Source organism: Corvus cornix, chromosome 2 (genome assembly GCF_000738735.6).
Source record: "Corvus cornix cornix isolate S_Up_H32 chromosome 2, ASM73873v5, whole genome shotgun sequence".
NCBI lineage: Eukaryota > Metazoa > Chordata > Aves > Passeriformes > Corvidae > Corvus > Corvus cornix.
In genome coordinates this window covers 795,401-818,040 of record NC_046333.1, presented here as the reverse complement: position 1 = coordinate 818,040, position 22,640 = coordinate 795,401, and the positions used below count along the sequence as shown (strand labels likewise).

The following is a 22,640-nucleotide window of genomic DNA, read 5'->3' as shown; positions in this document are numbered from 1 at the left end:
TTGTGCTTATCTCCAGGAGCCAGAATGAGGGCGTTTGTCCCAAAAAAGAGCTGCCCCAGCTCCGTGTGCTCCCTTCTCCAGCCACATCCTGTCCTTTCCCGTTCCGTGTCTCACACAGCAGTCCTTAGCTGGCTCCACAGCTGTGGCTGAGACACACACACCCTTATCTCCTGGCCTTCTACAGAATCCAAAGTGATAAACCTCGGCCTGAAAAATAATCAGCTTGGGACTCTATTGGCTTCAGCAGAATGCAGGGAAAGAGTTATTGGAGAATTTAGATAGGAAAAAGCGTGGTAGAGAGGAAATAGAAGGGAGGAAAAGAGCTGTCAGTGAAAACTGAGCAGCTGCAGAGAGACTTACAGGAAGAAAAGCCCCAAAATTGGAAAAATCAGAGGGGCTGAAAATATCAGAGGGTCCCCCTCGGCAGGCACACCCTTTGTTCCAGTTTGTCCCTTGTTAGCAGGTTTGGGACACAGCAGCACATTAACTCCTTGGTGCCCGGGATGCCACACCCCAGGGCACTGCCCACACGGTGTTGGGACCCACAGCTTTTATTTGGGCCAACTCATCTGGAACTCCAGAAATTCCCTTTCCTGCCGCAGCAGGAATTTGCCATTGTGGTACTTTAATAATTTTTAAATCAAGGAGTGCAGGCACTGCATGGAGTCAGTGCACCGTAGCCTCTGGAATTCTTTTGGGGTTAAGGTTGGCAGATTCCTGGTTCTCACCCAGGAGCCATAAATTAACCTGAGCAGTTTGACACAGGAGCATTGCTCCAGGGATTTTAACTCTTTGCCCTCTGGGTCCTACATGAGCGTCCTGCTATGTTAAAACTGCATATTGTGCTCCCGTGTCTATTAAAAATTGTATTAATTGTTGGCAAGAACCAGCTGGAATGTGAATGTCCAGGCTGTTATTTTGGCTGCATGGATAAGATTCCACTTGCTGGATGTCTGGCTGTTAAGGAAATTTCCCCGTGTGCCCATCCAGGAGTCACAGCTGAGCATCACCTGAGCTGGGACCGGCGCCCGTGAGCCGGTGGGTCCCTGTTTGATCCCACACTCACACAGGTTTCCTCACAGACCGCATCCCAGATTTCCCATAGCAGAGCCTCGGGCACAATAATTTAATCTCCATACAGCAACAGCATAACAGCTCAAGGTGGTGCTTCCAGAGAGAGATCCCAAACAAAGCAATTCCACCCTCCTCCCCGGGCTTTTCTCCCCTCACAGTCTAAACTGAAAATCTGGGATGATCGGCTCCTGCTGTGTCCCTGAGTGTCCCTCGCTGCGCCCTTTGTTATGGAAAGCTCGGGCACTTGCCGGCCCCTGGCCTCGGGCTCCTGATTGTTTCCCTCCGCAGTGCCCAGGGTGCTCTTGCAAATCAACCCCCTGGGTCGGATCAAACGGGATCGTTTTTTATGAGCCATTTCCCGCTCCACCCCCAGAGGTCCAGGAGATTCAGAGGTGTTGGAGGAGATAAGGAAAGACTTTTCCCCGCTTCTCGGGATCACCCCAAGTTTCCATCCCGTTCTTCAGGGACACAACGGGTTTTCTAATTTGTGCGATTGTAGCAGCCAGGGCTCCAAGGAGTTAAGGCGCTGCTGTGTCCCAAACGCTGATAAGGAGCAGGATGGAACAGGATGCGACTGGAGAGGGAGCGCGGCAGATAGGGCAGCGCTGCTCCGGAGGCCAACTCCCCCTCGGGACGCGGAGACACAACAAACACAGGACGAGGCCAGCGGGGAAGGAGCACGGAGATGAGCAGAGAGGGATCAAGAGCACCACAACCCTTCAAAGCCCTCCGACCCAATTCCAGAAAGGTCCGGGAGCAGGATTGCGCACACTCCCTCATTTGCATGGGAAGTGGGAAACCTGATCCCGGGGCGGGGAAAATTTACCCATAAGAAGGTGCCCGCACAGCATCCTCGGGACCCTGCACATCCTGCAGACCCGGATCGGCGCTGGAGCCAGGACTGGTGATGTTTCCTGACCTCTCCCTCTTCCCTCCTTTCTTTTTAATTTACTAATAGAACAGAAGGGGCTAACTCACCCCAATTTCCATGTCAAGTCTGTAATTTACCAATCAAACTTCGTAGCTCTTTTGGGACCCTCTGACGTTTGGACCCCGGGCATCTCCGTGCCTGAGGAACTTCGCTCCCCTGTGGAGCGGGACAGGGCAGCTGCTCGTTAAACATCCTCCTTCCGAGACCTTTCGCTCGTGTTCAGGGACTCTCACGGGGCTGAGTCGGACGTGTGGCCTTGTAAGGACACAATTTACTCCTTTTACTAATAAGAGTCTGGATTTGGCACCTGTCACCTTGTTGGGGGCGTCGTGGGCAAAAAAAAAAATAGAGAAACAGAGGTGTCTGAGTCAGGGAAGAGCCTGTTCGGGGTCAGAGCTCCTTCACTTTTCCTTAAAGGAAACTTCCTTAAAGGGCCTTTTTTCGCCTGCGTGTTTCTGCTTAAGTTTTGTCAGGATGTTTGATTCGTTGGCTGGAAATTTCAGGGGTTTTAATTAAAACTATCAAATGCCACGGGTCGTTCTGCAGCGGGAGGGGAGGAGCGAGGCTGAAGCCAGAGGAGGAACTCAGCGGCTGCCTCCCCCAAATCCAAGATTTCAAGGCATCTTTGCGTTGGGAGGAAACGGGCGCGGAGGAGGGGAGCGGCGGGGGCCGGTCCCGGGGTCCGCCTGCGCTCCAGGCGGGGGAGGTTCCCTCCGCTCCCCGGGCCCGGGCCCGCACTCCGAGACGGCGAATGCCCCGTCCCACCAGTGCTCGGAGAGGGGTCCAGGGGCTCCGGTCCCGTCCTGCGGCTGGTGTTCGGTGAGGAGTCCCCAGGGCTACAGCCCCGTCCTGCTGCCGGTGGTCGGTGAAAGATCTCTGGGCTTCGGCCCCATCCCGCGGCCGGCGCTCGGTGAGGGGATGCCAGGGCTCCGTTCCGCGGCCGGTGCTCGGTGAGGGAGCTCGGATCTCCGTCCCGCGGCCGGTGCTCGGTGAGGATTCCCGGGGCTCTTTCCCCGTCCCGCGGCCGGTGCTCGGTGAGGATTCCCGGGGCTCTTTCCCCGTCCCGCGGCCGGTGCTCGGTGAGGATTCCAAGGGCTCTTTCCCCGTCCCGCGGCCGGTGCTCGGTGCAGGTTCCCGCGGTTCCGGCCCCGCCGCCGTTGCCAGGACAACGAGAGGACGCCGCTCCCAATCCCCTCCTCCCTTCCCTCCTCGTCCAATCAGCGCCCTGCTTTCCCTGAGCGCTGACCAATGGGGATGAGCGCTCTTGCCCGCCCCCTCCTCGTGGAGCCCGCCGCGCGCCGGGGGGGTGGGCGGAGCCGGGGGCGGCGGGCCAATAGCGTGGGGGGAATGGTTAGGGCTGGCTCTCGATTGGCTGCTGCTGCCCGGCACCGCCTCTGATTGGCTGCTGCGGCTTGGCGCGGCCGAGGGGGAGGAAGATGGCGGCGCAGCGTGGCGGTGAACGCCGGGGGTCCCGCGTGGCTTCCCGGGGCGCAGAGCCGTGCCCGGCCCCGCTGCAGCCCTGCGGCGCCTTCCCAAGGGCCCCGGCCCCGCAGCACAGTGAGGGGAGAGCCGGTACCCACTTCCCCCGTAGCTGTGGGACGGGGAGAGAGGCACAGACACCCCCGGCATGTGCAGGGGGTGAAAGCGGCGCTGGGCTGGAATGGTTTGTGTTGAAAGGGACCTTAAGGATCATCCAGTGTCACCCCCTGCCATGGGCAGGGGCACCTCCCACTATGCCAGGCTGCTCCAAGCCCCAATGTCCAACCTGGCCTTGGGCACTGCCAGGGATCCAGGGGCAGCCCCAGCTGCTCTGGGCACCCTGTGCCAGGGCCTGCCCACCCTCCCAGCCAGCAATTCCTTCCCAATATCCCATCTCTGTTTCAGTTTAAAGCCATTCCCTGTGTCCTGTCCCTCCATGCCTTGTCCCCAGTCCCTCTCCAGCTCTCCTGGAGCCCCTTTAGGCCCTGGAAGGGCTCTGAGCTCTTCCTGGAACCTTCCCTTCTCTCCCAGCCTGGCTCCAAAGCAGAGGGGCTCCAGCCCTTGGAGCAGCCCCATGGCCTCTTCTGGACTCCCTTCAACATGTCCCTGCCCTTCCTGTGCTGGGGCCCTGTGGACACCTGGCCCCAAGGAGCTGATGTGCTGCTGTGTCCCAAACTCCCGTAACAAGCACGTTAGAACGGGCTGTGGTTGGAGAAGGGAGGCACACAGGTGAGGCAGCACCTTCCTGGGGCCTCTTCCCTGTTCTGCTCCACGGAGATAAGGGCAATGGGAAAAATCATCGTGGGAATGGGGTCGGGAAGTGGGCACGGAGTGTCAACCAAGCACTGATCCAGGAGAGGTGGATGAAGACGCCCAAAGCCCCTTTCCAGAAAGATCTGGGAGAAGGGACTGTTCGTCCTCACTCATTTACATGAAAAGGGAGAAACCTGATTCCAGGGTGGGGAGAACTGACCTGTGAAAAGGTGCCCTCAGGACTGGATCAGTGCTGGAGTCAGGATTGGTGATCTCCTTCCCTCTCCCATCTGATCTCCCTCTCTCTTCCCTCTTTTCTTTTATCCTTTTATTTCCCTTACTACCAGAAGATAAGGGCAAAAATACCAATTTCCCTGCTGAATGCTTAATTTACTAATTAAGCTCTGTGAGCTTTCTTTGGACCCTCTGATCCTTGTTCATTTTTGACCACGGACATCTACAAACCTTGGGATCTTCCTCCTCTTCGGAGCAGGATGCAGCAGGATCCCTGGATGGTTTATTCCCTGTTCCAAAGATCTCCTCACTGACTGACAGCTAACACCCCTGAGACTCTCCTCTGGTATGATGGAGGAGCCCTTGGCACACCCCAAACTTCCATTTTTTGCGGATTATTTGCTGTGTGCTGGATAACCTTTGGAGCTCAGGATCCCTCATGGATACACAAATGAACGAAGCTCGTGTCTGTGTGTGCACAGCAGGGGTAAATGAAACGTAAATCTGCATATTCAGGGGCCATTACACTGATTTTAAAGCTTTTTTTTCCTTTTCAGATCGGGGAATTGGAGCAGCTGGGAAAAACCTGTGGGAAGTTCAGCCCCGCGTTTCACTCGGTCACCTCAGCTCTTCCTCTTCGCCAAAACCTCAAAACCATGGGGTTTTTCGGAGAAGTTTAGGCCCGTTTGGGACTGAGGTTGATTAGGAACTCCCTAAACGTTCCTCCCAGTGTGGTTTTTGGGGTTTTTCCCCCGCTCCTGGTGCTTGACAATGGTTTATTGTGCGGCCCTGAACTGCCAGAACGGCACGAACGGAGCCTACAAGAACAGCTCCGTCACTTTTTATGGATTCCCCCTACAAAACGAACCCCTCTTGAGGCAGTGGATCCAAAACATGGGCCGGGACATGGAGACCCCCTCCAAATACCAGCGCCTGTGCTCGGAGCATTTCGAGGAGAGCTCCTTCGAGACGGATCCTTTGAAAAGCCACAAGAGCCGGCGCCTGCTGAAGGAAGCTGTTCCCAACAAATTCATCCTGGGGGAAGATGGGAGCTGGCTCGTGGGCACCCCCCAGGGTTTCTGCGGCGTGGGGAGGAACAAAACCCGAAAACGGATCTGGAATCCCAAGCGCTGGAGGGTAATTGAGGGGTTGGAGAGTGGGAATAAATGAGATTAAAGGGAGATTTGCCTGTAAAGCCTTGGAAGCAGCTTGGAAAAATATCCCTTCGAGGGTTTGATTAATAATAATAATATTGTTATTCCCTAATAATAAGCTTTCATTACGAGGGAGGAGCTTTTCCAGCCAGCTTGACAGATCATGGCACTGCCCCAGGTTTTATTTAAAACACTGAATTATTTTCTTTCTCATTGAAGGAAGAGCTACATTCCCTGGGGGGGCTGGGCATGGATGCTGACCATGGATATCTTTTTTTATGACTAATTTCTGACCCAGCTGTTGGAACAAATCATTGTTCTGGCTGAGTCACATCATTTCAGAGCCTTTTCTCTCCTTCTGGATTAACAGTAGAAGGTTCTTATGTAAAATCCTTCATTAATATGCTGCTTACACATAGCACAGACATCGCTGGGAGCAGCTGGGAGGTGCCACGTGTTTAAACTGTTGGGATAAGAGGGTTTTCAGGGATTCACAGCTCCCCTGACTGTGGCACATTTTGATTTTTAGGCCCCTGGGATGTTTCCTCAGTGGCCACGACTGGAGGATTGGCAGAATGAGTTTTATAAGCAACTTCTAAAGGAGAAATACGGATCTTTGATCACACTGGGAAGAGGTCAGTGTTCCCTCTCCAAAGGGACACGTGCTGGGTCTGGCCTGGCTCTTGTCTCTCCTCAAATCCCTGGATTTTTAGACAATTCATCTTTAAGTGCTTGTGAATCTTTGTGAGGGACAAGAAGCTCCACAATTTTCCTTTAAGAGGTTGTAGGAGAGTTTAGGATCCCAGGGAATGCACCTGCCAACAGAAACAAGGAACAAGGAGTGGAAAAGGTTGGGATCCAGGAGCTGCAGTGGCACACGGGATCATTAATCCTGTACCCTCATTAATTACAGTGAAGTTGTGTTTTCCTCATCCCCAGACCCTGATGTATGTTTGGCTTCAGGGTTCAATGAAGAGAATTGAACTATTTTGATGCAGAAATAGTTGAATTACTCGAGTGATGCCCAGAAAAGGAAGGGATCTCATTAATTAGCTTTAAATGCCCAACTATAGTTTGCTTGTAGTTACTGATATTTTAAATCTGAATCTGTGAGCCCTCCCTGGCTCCTCAGCATTCAGGTAATTCCTTGCATTGGTTCCTAGAAGAACCTACTGCTGAAACTGGGGGCATTGCACAAGGGGAATTAGCTGGGGAAAAGACAGGACTGAGCCATAAAACCCAGCACCAGGCGGCTGAATTTGGGGTTAAGGCTCAAATCCCAGACCTTCCACTTTCCAGCATTTAATTTTCAATCTTCTGGGTGTAATTTCTGGAATATTTTGTAAAAGTTGGGACACAAATCCAGTTCACCTGCCTCCCAGCCATCCTTTTAGACACCGGGGCAGCTGCGTTTGCTGTTCTCTCCTCGTTGGATCTTTTCCTGGAATAACAGAGATGCTCTTTAGAGAGTGGGTGATGCAGGGATTTGCTGGAAAACCATCAGAGGGAAATATTAACAACCATCATTCCCATGTTCCTTCTGTTCCTTGTTCAGACCATGCTGTTCCCAAAAGCCACGTCCCGGCAGGAGGAGTGGTGCAGGTCAAGGAGCCGCAGGATTTGGTGGGAAGGAAAATTCCTGCCAGCCCCAGCACAGGTGTGTGGGAATTCACTGGCAGCATCTTGAGCTTGGTAGGATTGGAGGGAGGGGGGATCCCAGCTCATCCCTGCTTTTTTTTTACCCAGAAAACTTGGGGGTTCTGTCCGGATGCAGTGAATCCGGAATTGTTCTTTGGAGGTTTGTGTTCTGTTACATCAGACACAGGACACGTTTGGAATCTCCTTGTTCCAGGCCACGATGGTGCCACGCTCAGCTCCCACCTGCAGGATGCAGGAGGCACCCAGCTGCACGGATCACCCTTGGGAGCATCCCAAGCCCCGCACTGCCACAGCTCGGAGCAGGGGGAAGCGTCGGGGAGCGGCCACGACCCAGCGGCAAAGCCGGCAAAGCCCGTGGCAATGAGGAGCGGTAACAGCGTCCTGGCGGGGCGGGAGCTGGACGAGTTCCGGCGGTTCCTGCTGTGCCACCAGGGCCGGCCCGAGGAGGCGGCGGTGCCGTGGTTCATCTGCACGCAGTGCGGGAAGAGCTTTGCCCGCCACGCGTACCTGCTGCGGCACCAGCGCACCCACAGCGGGCAGCGGCCCCACGCCTGCGCCGAGTGCGGCCGCAGGTTCCTGGCGAAGCCCACCCTCAACAGCCACCTCAGGACGCATTTCCACATCATCCGCGTGCCAAAAGCCTTCCCGGGGTAGATCTTTCCAGCTGTCAAAATCCCTGCTCTGTGCAGAGGTGGGGGTTTATGGTCCTGTGTGGATTAGAGGGAAGCTTTGGGATAAGGCAGTTGTCCTAAACTGAGTCAAGTCCTGATTGGATTTGGTGCTGGGCTAATGGTCGTTGATTAGGAGCTGATTTTAATTAGTGGCTGGATAATTCCTGTCATTCTTACCATGCTCCATCCAGCATCCAGGAGTTGGATAGAGCAGCGTTGGCTGTACCAAGAAGGGGCATTAAAAAAACCTGGTGCACCAACAGCACCAACATGCTGGAGAACATCCAGAGTAGCACAGAGAAACCCAGGAAGTTTTCAGGGATGAAAAGTGGAGAATTGGGAATGGGATTGTCCCCTGGTAATTGATGTTTGACGCAACCGATTCCGGGCTTTATTTCCCCCCTTCAGCTGCTCTCCCATGACTGTACCTGCAGAACAAACTCTATTTTTGGGTTCTATTTCTGTACTGACCCCCATCTATTTCCTGTGGGGCGAGATGCTGCTTTGGTGTCTGAAATTCTGGGGAAAAAAACCCATGGATCTATTCTTCCTGTGTGTGCAGTGTGCCGGTGATGTTCCTCTGGGGAGTGGAAATGCAGCGGGGAGAAGGTGAGAGGAGAGGAGGGAGGGCCTGTGGAGGCAGCACATGCAGATTTTGTGTTTTCTCCCCACGTGCTGGTGGTTTTCAGCATTTTTGATTATTCCAGTTGAGTGCCAAGAGGGAAAATGTGTTGCCTCCAGTTGGAGGGGTGTCCTCAGTCACAGGCTCCAGCTGGAAGGAAGTCTCCGGGTGCAGCAGCCCCTGAGGAGCAGGAGAGAACCAGCTGGTGCTGTGCTGGAGTTCCAGGAGCTCTGAGCAGGATTGGGAAAATACACTTGGCCCTAAAGCATCCTGCCCATCCCAAGTACAGGAATAATGTCCCAAAAACCTTTTGCCATGGGCTTCTCATTGTTTCCTTCTCATAAGTGAAGTCCTGGGGTTGGCTTTGCTTTTATTCCTCATGGAATCCCAGGCTGGCTTGGATTGGAAGGGATGTTAAGGATCATCCCATTCCAAACCCCCTGCCATGGGCAGGGACACCTCCCACTGTCCCAGGCTGCTCCCAGCCCCAATGTCCAGCCTGGCCTTGGGCACTGCCAGGGATCCAGGGGCAGCCACAGCTGCTCTGGGAATTCTATCCCAGCCCATTCCCACCTTCACAGTCAGGAATTCCTTCCCAATATCCCACCCATCCGTGCCCTCTGGCAGTGGGAAGCCATTCCCTGTGTCCTGTCCCTCCATGCCCTGTCCCCAGTGCCTCTCCAGGTTGGGATGCTCCAATGTGGGATGTGGTTTCACAGCCTGGACATCCTGCACTGCTCCCAGCCCTTGGAGAGCCCCAGCAGGAGGGAATGTGTCCTCCTGGACTGGGATGCAACTCCATTCCCACAGAGAGGATGGTTCCTCTGTCTCCTGACCGCTGGATCCCATGGGATGCTCCAGGCCCCGGCACCCCTCACTCCTGAGGGGCAGAGCTGCTGTGCCAGACCCAGCTTTAACTCCCACTGCCACAAAGAGCAGGATCCTCAGCAGGTGCTGTCCTGGGGGATCAAAGCTTCTCCCAGGAGGACCTGACATTCCCAGGGAAATACCACGTGCATGGTAAGAGATGTTGGGAAAACGTTGGGAATAAACCAAGCAAACCCTGTCTGAGCTGGCAGTGGGTGAATCCATGGCTGAGATGAGACCTCAGTGGCTGAGGGAGCTGGGAAAGGGGCTCAGCCTGGAGCAAAGGAGGCTCCGGGGGGACCTTGTGGCTCTGCACAACTCCCTGACAGGAGGGGGCAGCCGGGCTCTGCTCCCAGGGAACAGGGGTGGGAAAATTGGAAATGGACTCAGATTTAGATTGGATATTGGAGAAAATGTCTCCATGAAAAAGGCTCGGCCATGGGGCAGGGCCTGGGGGGCTTGCGTGTCCCAGCTGGGCTGCAGGGGCCAGGGAGCGATGACATCCTGGAGGGAAATGGCTGCTCGGGCTCCCGTGATGCTGCTCAGCCCGTTAACCCTTCTTGTCCCACTGCCCTCCCTTCCCCCGGGGCTGGGGTCATCCCAGTCCGTGTCCAGCCCAGGGGAGCCCCCGCCGTGGTCCATCCATTGGATCCTGGAGCTCCGAGGCACCGGAGGAGTTTTTCCGGGGATAATCCCAGGAAAGTGGGACCAGAACATTCCCCCTGGCACGAGCCCCAGCCCCTGGCACTGTTAGAGTGAAGGGTTCCAGGGTTGGGATGAGCACACGGGCTGGTGCCAAACCCAGAATGTTCCCCCACGAGGGTCTTCTGGCCAGGACGGGGGTCCTGGTGTAGGTGGTCATGTCCTCGCCCCCACGGCTCATGGCCCTCGGTGCCAGCAGGCGTGCCCCGGGGGGAAGGGGTGTCCCAGCACAGCAGAGCTGCGGCCCTGGCTGTGGCACGGACGTGGTGCGGGGTACCCCGGGGGCTTTGGGCTCTGGGCACCCCCAGGGCTCGGAGCTGGTGCTGATCCTGGAGCCAGGGCTTGGTGGTGATAGCGGGGCTGGTGGTGACCCCAGCGCCGGTGCCAGCACTGGGGGTGATGCGGGTGCCGGGCCTCGGTGCCGGTGCTGGTGCCGGTGCTGATGCCAATGCCGGTGCTGACACCGGTGCCCGTGCCAGCACTGATGCCCGCGCTGGTGCCAGCGCCAGTGCCAATGTCACTTATGCTCGTGCCACCATCGGTGCTGATGTCGCTGCAGAGACCGGTGCTGGGCACCGAGCCGATACCAATTCCCATGGTGGTGCCAGTGCCGCGGCTGCTGCCGGGGTCTCGGTGCTAGGGGTGGACGTGGCAGTGCCGGTGCCGGTGCACCGGTGCCACTGAGGGTGCCACTGCCGGTACCCGCGGCCGTGGTGGAGCCACTGCCGGTGCCAGCGGACCGTGGCAGTGCCGGTGCCGGTGGCAGAGCCGGTGTGGGTGCCGGTGCCGGTGGCGGGGCCGCTCCCGGCAGGCGGTGGCGGCACCGGGGCCGCGCCGGTGGCGGAGCCGCTGCCGGTGCCGGTAGGCGGCAGTGCTCCGCGCTCCCGCCGCTCCCCGCCCGCTGCCGCCCAGCCCGGAGGAGGCGGATGCGATTCCCCGGCTGCCCGTGGCTGCTCGGCGGGGCGGCGGGGCCCGGCCCGTGCGCAGGCACCGACAGCGGCCCCGGCCCCGCTCCCGGCCCCGGCCCCGCTCCCGGCCCGGCCCCGCTCCGCGCTCGCCGCCGCCGCCGCCCGGCCCCAGCCCCAGCCCCGGCCGCCGGGGCCCGGCCCAGCTCCGCGGGGCCATGGCCGAGTGGGCGCCCGCCCAGGTAAGCGCGGCCCGGGGCACCGGCACCGGGCACCGGCACCGAGCACCGGCACCGAGCACCGGCACCGAGCACCGGCCGCAGGCGGAGCCGCCCCGCCCGCCCCGCTCCCGCTCCCGCTCCCGCCGCCGCCCGGCCCGGCCCGCGGCCCCGGCCGGGACCCTCCGGCACTCCCAGCCCGCGGGGCCCCCGCCACCTCCGGAGACCAGAGCCGCGGTGGCCCCGGTGCCCCGGGATGTGGCTGAGCACCCCTGCCCCGGGATGTCCGTGAGTCCCCGGGATGTGCCGGGCACCGCTGACCCGGGATGTCCACGTGCCCTCGGGATGCCCCGGGATGTCCCCAGGGACCCGACCCGCCATGGCCCCAGCGCTCCCGGGATGCCCCGGGTCCCGCTGACCCGGGATGGCCGTGTGTTCCCAGCGTGTCCCCAGGCACCTCTGCCCCGGGATATCCCCGTGCCCCCGGGATGCCCCGGGGTGCCCCGGGATGCTCTGAGCCGGCTTCAGCTCGGGGATGCCCCAGGCACCTCTGTCCTGGCATGTCCCTGTCCGTCCCCAAGGTGTCCCTGGACACCCCTGGTCCACAGTTGCCCTGGCTGCTCCCTGCCCACCCAAACCCATCCTCCTCCTGAGTGGATTCCAGCCTGGGCAGGCCCAGGAATGGCTCCCAAGGGATTGGGGTGACAAGTTGGGAGGGGGTCACCATGGTGACCTGCTGAGGCTGGTGTTCCATGGGGACAGTGATGGGCACTGCCCCCACAGCCACCGTGGACTGTCAATCACTGTCCCCTCAGACTGATGGGCATCAAACTCAGGGGTCCCCTGCAGTTCTGGGGCTGCTGGTGGCCAAAAGCCCTGGAACTGGGGAACAGAGGCTCCAGGGGGTCACCGTGGGCCTCCTCCCACTCGTGCCCTCCCCGTGGCCCAGGTGCAGGAGTGGAACATGGAAGCCCCTCACCTGATGCCGCTGCAGCCGCCGCTGCTGCCGGAGCGGGCGCACGTGCGGGAGGCGCAGCTGCACTCTGCCGAGGCCTCGCTCTGGACCGTGGTGGCCACGGTGCAGGCCATGGAGAGGAAGATTGACCTGCTGGCCACCCGCCTGCTCAGCCTGGAGGGCCGCTCCGGCACGGCCGAGAAGAAGCTCCTGGACTGCGAGAAGACGGCCATGGAATTTGGGAACCAGATGGAGAGCAAGTGGGCCGTGCTGGGCACCCTCATCCAGGAGTACGGGCTGCTCCAGCGGCGCCTGGAGAACGTGGAGAACCTCCTGAAGAACAGGAACTTCTGGGTGCTGCGGCTGCCCCCTGGCCCCCGGGGCGAGGTCCCCAAGGTAGAGGGTCCCAGGGGGCTGCCAGGACAGTGGGGGGACCCTCAGTTTCCCTGAGGAGTGGGCACCACTGAGCCGGGGGGTCTTGTCCCCACAGGTGCCAGTGACATTTGTTGACATCGCCGTCTACTTCTCAGCGGAGGAGTGGAAGAACCTGGAGGAGTGGCAGAAGGAGCTGTACAACAACTTGGTGAAGGAGAACTATGAGGCTTTGCTATCCCTGGGTAAATGTCCCTTTTCCCATTTCCTGGCAGGAGGCAGCGATGGCTGCATCTCCCCAGAGGGTGCCCTGGTCCCCCTGCCAGTGGTTGGTGGTGGCACTCGCTGTGTCCTGGGACCACCATTCCAGAGGGAACGCTCCATGGCTCGTGGGGACAGGGTGACACGCCGTGCCATGCCAGTGCTGCCACGGTGCTGCCCAGGGGGCTGGAGAGGGTCCTTGTCCCCCAGAACCCAGGAACTGAGTGTCCACACTACAGGGACCTCCAGCATGGAGCTGCCGTGGGATTTAGGCGCGTTCTCTGCCAGGAGGGATACCAGGGCCTGGCAGCCTGGTGTGTCCCCAGTGTGTCCCCCCAGGCCTGGGTGACTGGCCCTGGTGACATCAGCCTGTGTCCCCTGCAGATGGGGCCCTCTCCAGGAGCGAGGCGCAGCCCCGCAGTGAGCGCGGGGATGGACCCTGTGTCCCCGAGCAGCGGGAGCTGGAGCAGAGGGAGCTGCCGCCGGATGCCTGCGCAGGTGAGGCACCGCGGGAGGACCCATCCCCACTGCCCCCACCTCGTGTTCCCTCAGGGATGCCCCTCCTCCTTCCCCAACAGTCCCATCCCCACCGGGCCCAGTTCTCCAGCTGGGACTGGGAACTGCCGTGAGTGGCCCCAGAAAATCCGTGACTGTTGTGACGTGGATATCCATCCCTGGGAGATCCACGTGTCCCCTGCTGCCACCACGTTGTGTCAGAGCCCATGGGCTGTGTCACAGTCACCCAGCCCCATTGCCACCTGTCCCCAATGGGCTGTGCCACAGCCATCTGTTCCCAAGGGTTGTGCCTGTCCCCAAGGGCTGTCTCAGGGTCACCCATTCCAATGGGCTGTCCTACAGTCACCCATCCCCATGGCTGTCTCGCCGTCACCCATTCACATGGGCCACCTCAGGGTCCCCCATGCCCAAGGGCTGTCCTATGGTTACCTGTCCTCACATGTCCCTGGGGGTGTTGGATGTCCATAACTGCTGTGGGATGGGGCTGTCCCCTGTGGCCAGAGTCCAGGGGTCACACACCGCGGGGTGTGGTGGCCGTGGGTCGCACCGTGTGGTTCCTTCCTGGCCTGGCCAAGTCTCTCCTTGTGAACAGAGTCGCTGATCTCCACCTCCGACATCCTGTCCCGGATCAAGCAGGAGGTGGCCTTTGTGGGGGAGCAGCAGTTCCCGGAGGAGCGGGGGATGCCACCAGACCCCTGTGCAGGTGAGCCCGGGGCTGGGCCTGCACCCACCGGAGCCATTCCCTCCCCTGCCTCCCGGAGCAGGATGTGGCCCCGCGTGGCTGAGTCCCTGTCCCCATCCCTGTCCCTCCCTGCAGGCGCGGACCGCCCCTGATCACTGCGCACGACTTCTTGTCGTGGATCAAGCAGGAGGAGGAGCCCTGTGTCCGGGAGCCCTGGGAGCTGCCCGAGAGGGAGATGCTGCCCCCGGGTCCTGGTCCTGGTGAGCGATCCCCACCATGGGGCTGGGGTGGGGGGAGCACCCAGCCAGGACGAGTTGTGACTTGGGGACAGCCCCAGTGTCCCGGTAGGCACTGACCAGTCTCTCTGTCCCCTGCAGCCAGCGAGGGGCTGCTGGTGAAGACGGAGGAGCGGTGCCCCCCACGCCGAGCCCCCCGAGGAGGTGGGTTTGCCGGGCAGCTCCGGGGAGCTGCTCTTCCCCGGCACGGGCTTCGGGACCCCCGAGGGACAAGGCGGCGGTGCCCGCGGCGGTGGCTCTGCCGGCGCAGCACAGACTGGGCAAAGCTCCGGGCCCCGAGCCGGGCCCGGGGCCGATGCCGGGGCGTCCCCGCGGCGCCGCCGGGCCCCCGCCGAGGAGCGGCCGCACGGCTGCGCCGAGTGCGGCAAGAGCTTCAGCGGCAAGAAGAGCCTGCGGATCCACCAGCGCAGCCACGCGGCCGAGCGGCCCTACCCGTGCGCCGAGTGCGGCAAGAGCTTCAATTGCCACTCGGGGCTGGTGCGGCACCAGATGATCCACCGCGGCGAGCGGCCCTACAAGTGCTCCGAGTGCCGGGAAGTGCTACAGCCGCAAGGAACACCTGCAGAACCACCAGCGGCTGCACACCGGGGAGCGCCCCTTCGCCTGCGCCCAGTGCGGCAAGAGCTTCATCCGCAAGCAGAACCTGCTCAAGCACCAGCGCATCCACACCGGGGAGCGCCCGTACCAGTGCCCCGCCTGCGGCCGCAGCTTCCGCTACAAGGAATCGCTCAAGGATCACCAGCGGGTTCCACGGCGCCGAGGCGGGGCCGCCGCCGCTGCCGCCGCCCGGGATCCTGCCCCCCGGGGACTAGGGGCCGCCCCGCCGCGGACTGGCACCCCCCGGGACGGGGACAGCCACCGGCCACGCAGCTTCCGACCAAATCTTGGTGCCCGGCCGGGGCGGGGGGCACGCGGGAGCCCCGGGGGGACACGAGCCCCCAGGTCCCCCGCCACGGACGGACACTTTCGCCCCCAGCGCTCCCCCCACGGACAGTGTCGCCGCACGGGGTGGGGGGCAGCCCCCCGCCGTGTCCCCCCGCGCCACCCCCGCCTGCCGCTCTCTCCCCTCGCCCCCGCTGCTTATTTTTACTGCCCCCCCCGCGCCGTCCCGCTGTACAGTGCTTGGGGTGTAGTTTTGTATGGACGAAGCGATATGGAATAAAGTCGTGCTGGGCTGCAGAGCCTTCAGCACCCCCGCCGCGGCTCCCCCCTGGTCTGTGGCCGCACTCCTGCCCCGTCCCCGGGGTCCTGCGCCGCGGGAAGGCAGCGGCAGCAGGATGGGGGAAGGGGGAATGTCGTGGTGGGACACGGGGTAGTGGGAATGGCAGCACTGTGGATCTGGGGGTGTGGGGGCTCAGGAGGTCCCTGTGTCACCAGCTGTGGTGGCCTCATGCTGCTGGGGCTGTGTGGAGACCCTCGTTCCTGCCCATGCCACCGACCCATCTCTGCATCCTTCCTGCCCCCTGTCCTTGCCCCATGCCCAGGTCCCTCCTACCCCTGATTTGGGGATAGGAGTTCTTTCACCCAATTTTCTCTCCACAGCCGTGTGAATCCAGAGCCCTTCCTCAGGCACCCCGGGGGCCCCAAGCTGGGTGTCACCATCCTCCTGGGAGGCCACAACCAGAGCTGGGTGACGCTGCAAATGCCACAGCTCCTGCTGCCCCACTGTCCCCTCCCTGGGGGCTGCACCCTCCTGCCCCACCCCACGTGGGGTGAAGGAGCTGCCACCGAGCAGGACATGGCAGTCAAGGGGCCCTGGGGGCTGGAAGAGCGGACACAGCACAGAGGGTTCAGCGGTGCTGTCACCCTGATGTGGGCTGGAGATGGAGGGGGGACACAGGGGGTGCAGTGCTGGGGTACCCTGGGGACACTGCACATGCTGTGGGGACACTAAACATGTTCTGGGGACCTCAGACATTCCCTGGGGACTTTGGGCATTCCCTGGGGACCCTACACAGTGTCCAGGGGCCTTGCATGATGCCAGGGACCCTGCACACTGCTGGGGACACTGCACCTTGCCTGGGGACCCCAAATGCTGCTGGGGACCTTGGACACTTCCTGGGAATCCTGCACACAGCCCAAGGGGCCTTGCATGATGCCAGGGACCCTCTACGCTCCCTGGGGACACTGGGCACTGCTGGAGACCTTGGACACTCCCTCAGGACACTACACACTCTTGGAACCTGTCAGGCTGCCTGGGCCCTGCACATTCCTGGGGACCCTCTGGCCTCCCTGGGGACACTGCCTGGGGACCCTGCACGCTCCCCGCAGGCTGTACACGCTGTCACCCCTCTCCAGATCCACAGAACTGCCGGTTCCAAGCCTGGACTGCACAGCTCCCGTTCCCCAGCCCCGATCCCAGGGTGCTGGGCTGCCCCACAGGAATGGGGTGAAGCTCGTTTGTCCCATGGCCTTGTCCCCATTCAGGGCTGCAGAGCCATGGGTCAAACGACCCCCCTGGCCCAGCTCCCACCCCCACAGAGAGGTCACACACAAAACCATCATTTCTGGGTTTTTTTGGAGGCGTTTTTTTTTTTTTAACAGAAGTTTTATGGTTATATGCAAATTAGGTCATTAAATGATTTGCATAAAATGTTCGCACGTCAGCGACTAAGTGTTCCTAACTCCCACCCCCCGACAGGTAGTAAATCCTACTGGACTAGCGCCGTCACGCCGCGCTGTCACACGTGTCCCCCGCGGGCACAGCGGCGTCACCTCGGGGCCCTCCCGCGCCTCCCACGCGCGGGGGACGGGCGGGCACCTGCCCGGAGCGCTGCGAGCCCGCGGCAGCCGGGGCAGCGCCGGCCGCCCGCGTCCCCCGTCGCTTCCCGCGGGGATCCGGGTGCCGCCCGCGTCACCGCACACCGTCCCCCGGGGCGGCCGCGGGCACTCGTGTCCTTGGCGGGGCGGCTCCCGCCCGTCCCTAGCTGTTGGTGAGGAAGAGGCGTCTGTGTCGGGAAGCGGAGCCGCGCGGCCCGCCCGCGGCGCCGGCCCCGGCCGCGGTTGCCGAAGGGGCTCCGGCTGGGCACGGCGGTGTCTGCCCAGGCGGCGCTCCGGCCGGCGGCTCGGGGAAGCTGGGCTCGGCTTTGGGCTGCTCGAGGAGCGGGCTGGGGTCGCGGCGGGGCTCGGGGGGCGGCGGGGCCGGGCTCTGGCGGGCGGCGGCGCGCTCCTGGCGCAGGTAGCGCAGCTCGTCGCGGATGTCCGTGAGGACGCCGAGCAGGCGGAACTGCAGCTCCCGGTCGCGCGCCCGCTCCTCGCGCTGGGTGGCCCGTTCCTCCTGCCACATGGCCAGCTCCTGGTGGTACAGCTGGTCCCACTGCTCCTCCAGGTCGAGCAGGTGATGGATGCTAGTCCTCCAGCTCTCGCGGCGGTCCTCGCGCAGGCGGGAGCAGCCCAGCCCGCGGGCGGGGCCGGGGCGGCCGGGGCGTCTCCCGGCGGGGAGGCGGAGGAGGGCAGCGATTCCTCGGTCAGGGCGCCGTTGCAGCGGGGAGCGGGCCGGGGCTCCTCCTCCGCCGGGGCCTTCTCCCAGGTGGGCCCCATCAGTACCCTGGGCAAGGCGCCCATCTCCGGGCCCGGGCCCCCCGCCTGCTCCTCGGGATGCGCCGAGTCGAGCCCGCGGCCCAGGGCGGGCAGGTCGGACACGCCCTCGTGCCCCCAGTCCGAGTGAGCGTCCGCGGGGTTGAGGGAGTCCTCGGGCAGCGAGGTGACGGAGCCCTGGGAGCTGCACCGGCGGATCAGCATGGCCTGGCGGGACAGTTTCATGTCCTCCTCCGCTGACATGGGGGCCTCGGGCCCCGCTGCATCCCCGCAGCCCCGCCGTGGCCCCTCTCCACCTCCCGGCCTTCCCGTTCCTCCTCCTCTGACATGGAGGCGTAGGAGACCAGGGACTCGTTTCGCAGGGATGGGGAGATGGCCGACACGTCTGGAGTGCGCAGCTCCGGTCCCGACTCGGCTGGGAGAGAACAGAAACCTCTGGTGAGCCACAGCACTGCCCTGGGCCCTCCCTGGCACATGGATCCCAGTGGATCTCCATCCTGACCAAGGAGATCTCCATCCTGACCCAGTGGATCTCCATCCTGACTCCACTTCCAGCAGAACCCCACTGCCGGTGGATTTTCAACCAAACCCCGCTCCCAGCAGGTCTCCATCCAAACCCTGCTGCAGAGGATCTCCAGCCAGATCCCACACTTCCCAGCAGATATGCATCCTGACCCAGCGGATCTCCACTCAAACCCCACTCTCAGTGGATTTCCATCCTGACCCAGCCGATCTCTGTCCCACCCCGCTCCCGGCAGCCGCAGCCTGTGCCCGTTCCCGCCGTACCGGAGCCGCCCTGCCCCTCTCCTCGGCCGTACTCGCAGACGCCGGCGGGGTCGGGGCTCTGTCCCGGCAGGCGCGGCGCGGCCGAGCCCTCCACGTCGGGCAGGGCCGAGGGCTGCCCGTTGGTGTCGATGTAGATGCTGGGGTGGCTCACGCCGGGCTGCAGGTGCATGAAGGGCTGCTTGGACGCGCCGGGGAAGAACAGATCTGCGGGACACAGAGGATGTGGCCTCAGCTGATGGGGACACGGTGGCCCCGAGGTACAGACGCTCCCGCAAGGCCATCCCGAGGCAGCCTCACCTGCCCCAGCACCATCCCGAACCCCCAGGGGGTTGACACCGCCCATGGTGCCAGAGAACCATGGGATCAGGGAATAGCCTGAGCTGGGAGGGACCCACAGGGATCATTGATCAAACCCCTGGCCCTGCCCAGACCCCCCAACAACCCCACCCTGGGCACCCCTGGAAGCGCTGTCCAAACGCTCCTGGAGCTCTGGCAGCCTCGGGGCCGTGCCCATTCCCTGGGGAGCCTGGGCAGTGCCCAGCACCCTCTGGGGAAGAGCCTTTCCCTGATCTCCAGCCTGACCCTTTCCTGCCACAGCTTCATGCCATTACACAGGATTTCTTTCTTCAGCCTAGAGCCCTCTGTTTGGGACACGACCGGCACCTGGATCAGAGACACCCGAGTCTGGGCCACATGGACTGAGCCCCACGATGCCGCCAGCAAAACCAGAGGGCAACTCCGCCATCAAACAGCATCAAATTAAAGAAAAGAAGAAAGAAGAACAAAAAAGACGCGCTCCTACAAAGCTTGAGGTGTTCCTACCAATCCTGTTGATTTGGCAGCTTTCCCAGAGAAGCTGTGGCTGTCCCTGGATCCCTGGCAGTGTCCAAGCCAGGCTGGACAGGGCTTGGAGCAGCCTGGGATAGCAGAAGGTGTCCCTGCCCATGGCACAGGGTGGAACGGGATGAGCTTTAAGGTCCCTTCCAAGTCAAACCACTCTGGGATTTCTACGATACACTGATCCCAGGTTATTTCCACAGAGGATTTCTAATCCCAGCACACAAAGTTCCCTACCCCGGTGGCTGGTACTTGGGTACCACAGGACCGTGGCTCTGGCGGATGCTATAATCCCAACACAAACCCCGAAGTCTCTTTCCACAATCCAGAGCAGCCGGCTCAGAACGCCAGCGTGGCCGGACGTCCCTCGGGGAGCGCAGCGGGGCCACCAACGCTCCAACCATCCTCTGCCCGCAGAACCGCCACCACTGACCTGGGTCCAGGATGATCTCGGGCTCCGAGTCGTGGCTGGCCTGCAGGAAGGTGGAAGCCACCATCTTCTCCAGGGGCGTGAGGCGCGGCTTGTGGAGCGGCCCCCCGGCGCGGTTCATGGGCAGGTGCTTCTTGGAGGTGATTTTCTTCTTGACGTCCAGCCGCAGGTCGCGCCACTTGTGCTTGAGGTCGTCGATGGAGCGCTCGGTGTAGCCCAGGAAGTTGACGCGGCTTTGGATTTGGGTCCAGAGCTGCTTCCGCCGCACGGGGTGAGCCCGCAGGGCCTCGGACCCGTACAGGGCGCTGAAATGCCGGACCACATTCCAGACCAGCGTCTCGGTCTCGTCATTGGAGAAGTTGGCCTTCCTCTTCCGGCCAGACGCTGGCATCGCCTGCGAGGCTGCGGCAGAGGTGGAAGGGGCACAATTGAACCTCGGTCCCCACTCCTCTCTGTCAGCTCCTGGGGGGAACATGGGGCTGCGGGAGCCCGAGGGAGCCGCGGAGGAGGGAGCCGAAGCAAGAGCCCCGGAGGCATCCATGGCAGGGGAGGCTTGGGCCAGGGAGGATCTAAAGAGCCGCTTCGGCACAGCACGCGGCACGGGCGCACCGCATCGCCTCGCCCGGCTCGAGAGCACCTGGGAGGGGAGAAAAGGAAAGGGCAGCGGCGGGTGGTGGCAGCGCGGGGGGACGGCGAGGGCCCCCTGGCTCTCTGCAGCCAGAGGCACCCGGGAGCCCCCAGCCAGCTGCCACGGGGGCCGCGGACAGGGACGTGGCCGTGCTGCGCGTCAGGACCACGGTGAGGGGTTGTGGTGAGCGCCTCGGGCACAGCACCTGCTGTGGGGGCCACAGCGCTGCCCCAGAGGGTGCCGAGGAGCACCTTGGGGCACGCTGAGGGTGATGGGGGCACCTCAAGGCCACAGCGAGGGTCTCATGGCAATGCCGGCCACGATGGGGAAAGTCTTGGGCATGGTGAGCACCTCAGGTTCCCAGCCAGGACCTCGGGATCACAGCACTGACCAAGACCTGAAGGACAGGTCTAGGGGCCTTGGTCATGGTGAGCACCTCAAGGCCATGACGAAGACCTCAGGCAAGAAGCAGGCCTTGGCAAGGGTCTTGGCCATGGTAAGAACATCAAGAGCCCAGTGAGCACCTCAAGTTCCCACGGAGAACCTTGGGGTCATGGTGAAACCCATGGCCACAGCGAGAGCCCCAAGGCCACGGCAAAGGCATCACGGAAGGTCTTGGCCATGGTAAGCAGCTCAAGCTCCCAGGGAGCACTCGGGCACCAGGGCAATGACCAGGGCCATGGCAAGTGCTGCAAGGCCATAATGAAGACCTTGGCAAAGGCCTTGGCCATGATGAACACCTGAAGAGCCCAGTGAGGACCTCAGGGCCATAGAAGAGACCTCGACTATGGTGAACACCCCAAGCTCCCAGCGAGGACCTTGTGGACACAGCAAAGACCTCGGCCTGAAGCTCCCGGTGAGCACCCTGGGGCCATGGCAAAGACCTCGGCCAGGGTAAACACCGTGGCCATGGCAAAGACCCCAAGCTCCTCGTGAGGAACTTGGGACCACATCAAAATCCTTGACCATAGCAAGCGCTCCAAGGCCATGATGAAGCCCTCGGCCATGGTGCACACCTGGACCAGGTGTGCACACCTCAAGCTCCCACAAGGACCACGAGACCACAGCAAAGACCACGGTGCCCACCCCAACCTCCCATGGTGCCCTCAACCCCCACCAACCCGCAGGAGCACCGCACCAGCCTCGTGCAGACCCCGCAGCCCCGAGGTGCCCCTGACGCCCCTACCGTGCCCCGAGCCCCCTCCCCATCCTCTGGGCCCCCCGGCAGCGCCCACACCCGCGGCCTCGGGCGCCCGCTGCGGGGCCCGGGGGGCTGCGCGCTGCCCCCCCTTGGCTTTGTTCGCGCTTCTCTGACCGGGGACAAAGCGGCCGGGCCGGGGCCTGCCCCGCGAACCGCCCCCCATTCGGGATCCCCTGCGGGGGGGTGCGCGGGGCAGACACCGGCCGCGGCCCCCGCGGCTCCCCCCGCCCCGCCGGCCCCCCCCCGGCCCCGGGGCGGCGCTTACCTGTGCCGGGACGGGCGTGCGGGGCGCGGGGGCGCGGAGCGGGGCCCCGGCGGCGGCGGGAGGGGGGGCTCAGGTCCGGCGGCGGGTAATGGCTCCCGCCTCGGCGGAACTCGCCTTCATTTCCTCCGAGCGCCGGCGCGGGCCCTGCGCGACACCGCCGCCCGCGGGCCCCCCTGGCGGCACCGCCGCGCACGGGCGGGGGCGGGACCCGCACGGGACAGCCCCGCGGGAGGGGACACCGGAGGGGACACCGGGAGGGGACATCCCACCGGGACGGGACATCCCACCGGGACGGGACATCCCACCGGAGGGGACACCCGGAGGGACACCGGGAGGGGGACACCGGGAGGGGACATCCCACTGGGACGGGACATCCTACCGGGAGGGGACACCGGGAGGGGACATCCCACCGGTACGGGACATCCTACCGACACGGGACAGCCCCGCGGGAGGGGACACCGGGAGGGGACACCGGGAGGGACAGCCCACCGGGACGGGACATCCCACCGGGAGGGGACACCCGGAGGGGACACCGGGAGGGGACACCGGGAGGGGACATCCCACCGGGAGGGGACACCGGGAGGGGACATCCTACCGGTACGGGA

At 62.5% G+C, this 22,640-nt stretch overlaps 5 protein-coding genes across 5 annotated transcripts in view; 3 read left to right on the top strand and 2 right to left on the bottom strand.

Annotated features, from left to right (window-relative positions):
• The first annotated feature begins 983 nt into the window (after positions 1–983).
• ZNF589 (zinc finger protein 589) lies at positions 984–8,504 on the top strand. Its single transcript, XM_019283153.3, has 5 exons — positions 984–1,978; positions 5,029–5,608; positions 6,155–6,260; positions 7,181–7,282; positions 7,478–8,504. Exons 2-5 carry the CDS (start codon positions 5,243–5,245, stop codon positions 7,936–7,938), a joined length of 1,035 nt encoding a protein of 344 aa, XP_019138698.2. The 5' UTR covers positions 984–1,978; positions 5,029–5,242; the 3' UTR covers positions 7,939–8,504.
• On the bottom strand, positions 2,465–3,634 carry LOC120409711 (basic salivary proline-rich protein 2-like). Its single transcript, XM_039549321.1, has one exon. The coding sequence runs from the start codon at positions 3,632–3,634 to the stop codon at positions 2,465–2,467; it is 1,170 nt and encodes a 389-aa protein (XP_039405255.1).
• Positions 8,505–10,545: 2,041 nt separating the features above from the next.
• On the top strand, positions 10,546–14,551 carry LOC120409710 (zinc finger protein 282-like). Its single transcript, XM_039549319.1, is given in 10 exon segments — positions 10,546–10,711; positions 10,832–11,049; positions 11,052–11,189; positions 11,192–11,293; positions 12,219–12,620; positions 12,715–12,841; positions 13,242–13,355; positions 13,966–14,076; positions 14,191–14,315; positions 14,433–14,551. Coding segments are annotated over 9 exon segments (1,395 nt in total). The 3' UTR covers positions 14,208–14,315; positions 14,433–14,551.
• The window catches only part of LOC104686477, a 30,678-nt gene continuing 22,369 nt past the window's right edge, over positions 14,332–22,640 (top strand). The window contains 7 exon segments of the mRNA XM_039549318.1: positions 14,332–14,342; positions 14,456–14,885; positions 14,887–15,506; positions 15,894–15,981; positions 16,993–18,014; positions 20,225–20,474; positions 20,659–20,739. Of these exon segments, the coding sequence (XP_039405252.1) occupies positions 14,332–14,342; positions 14,456–14,885; positions 14,887–15,506; positions 15,894–15,981; positions 16,993–18,014; positions 20,225–20,474; positions 20,659–20,739 (2,502 nt within the window).
• LOC120409670 lies at positions 17,939–22,166 on the bottom strand. Its single transcript, XM_039548787.1, has 4 exons — positions 22,036–22,166; positions 19,945–20,578; positions 18,675–18,878; positions 17,939–18,303 (listed from the first exon to the last, which is right to left on the bottom strand). The coding sequence occupies exons 2-4, from the start codon at positions 20,480–20,482 to the stop codon at positions 18,110–18,112; spliced, it is 936 nt and encodes a 311-aa protein (XP_039404721.1). The 5' UTR covers positions 20,483–20,578; positions 22,036–22,166; the 3' UTR covers positions 17,939–18,109.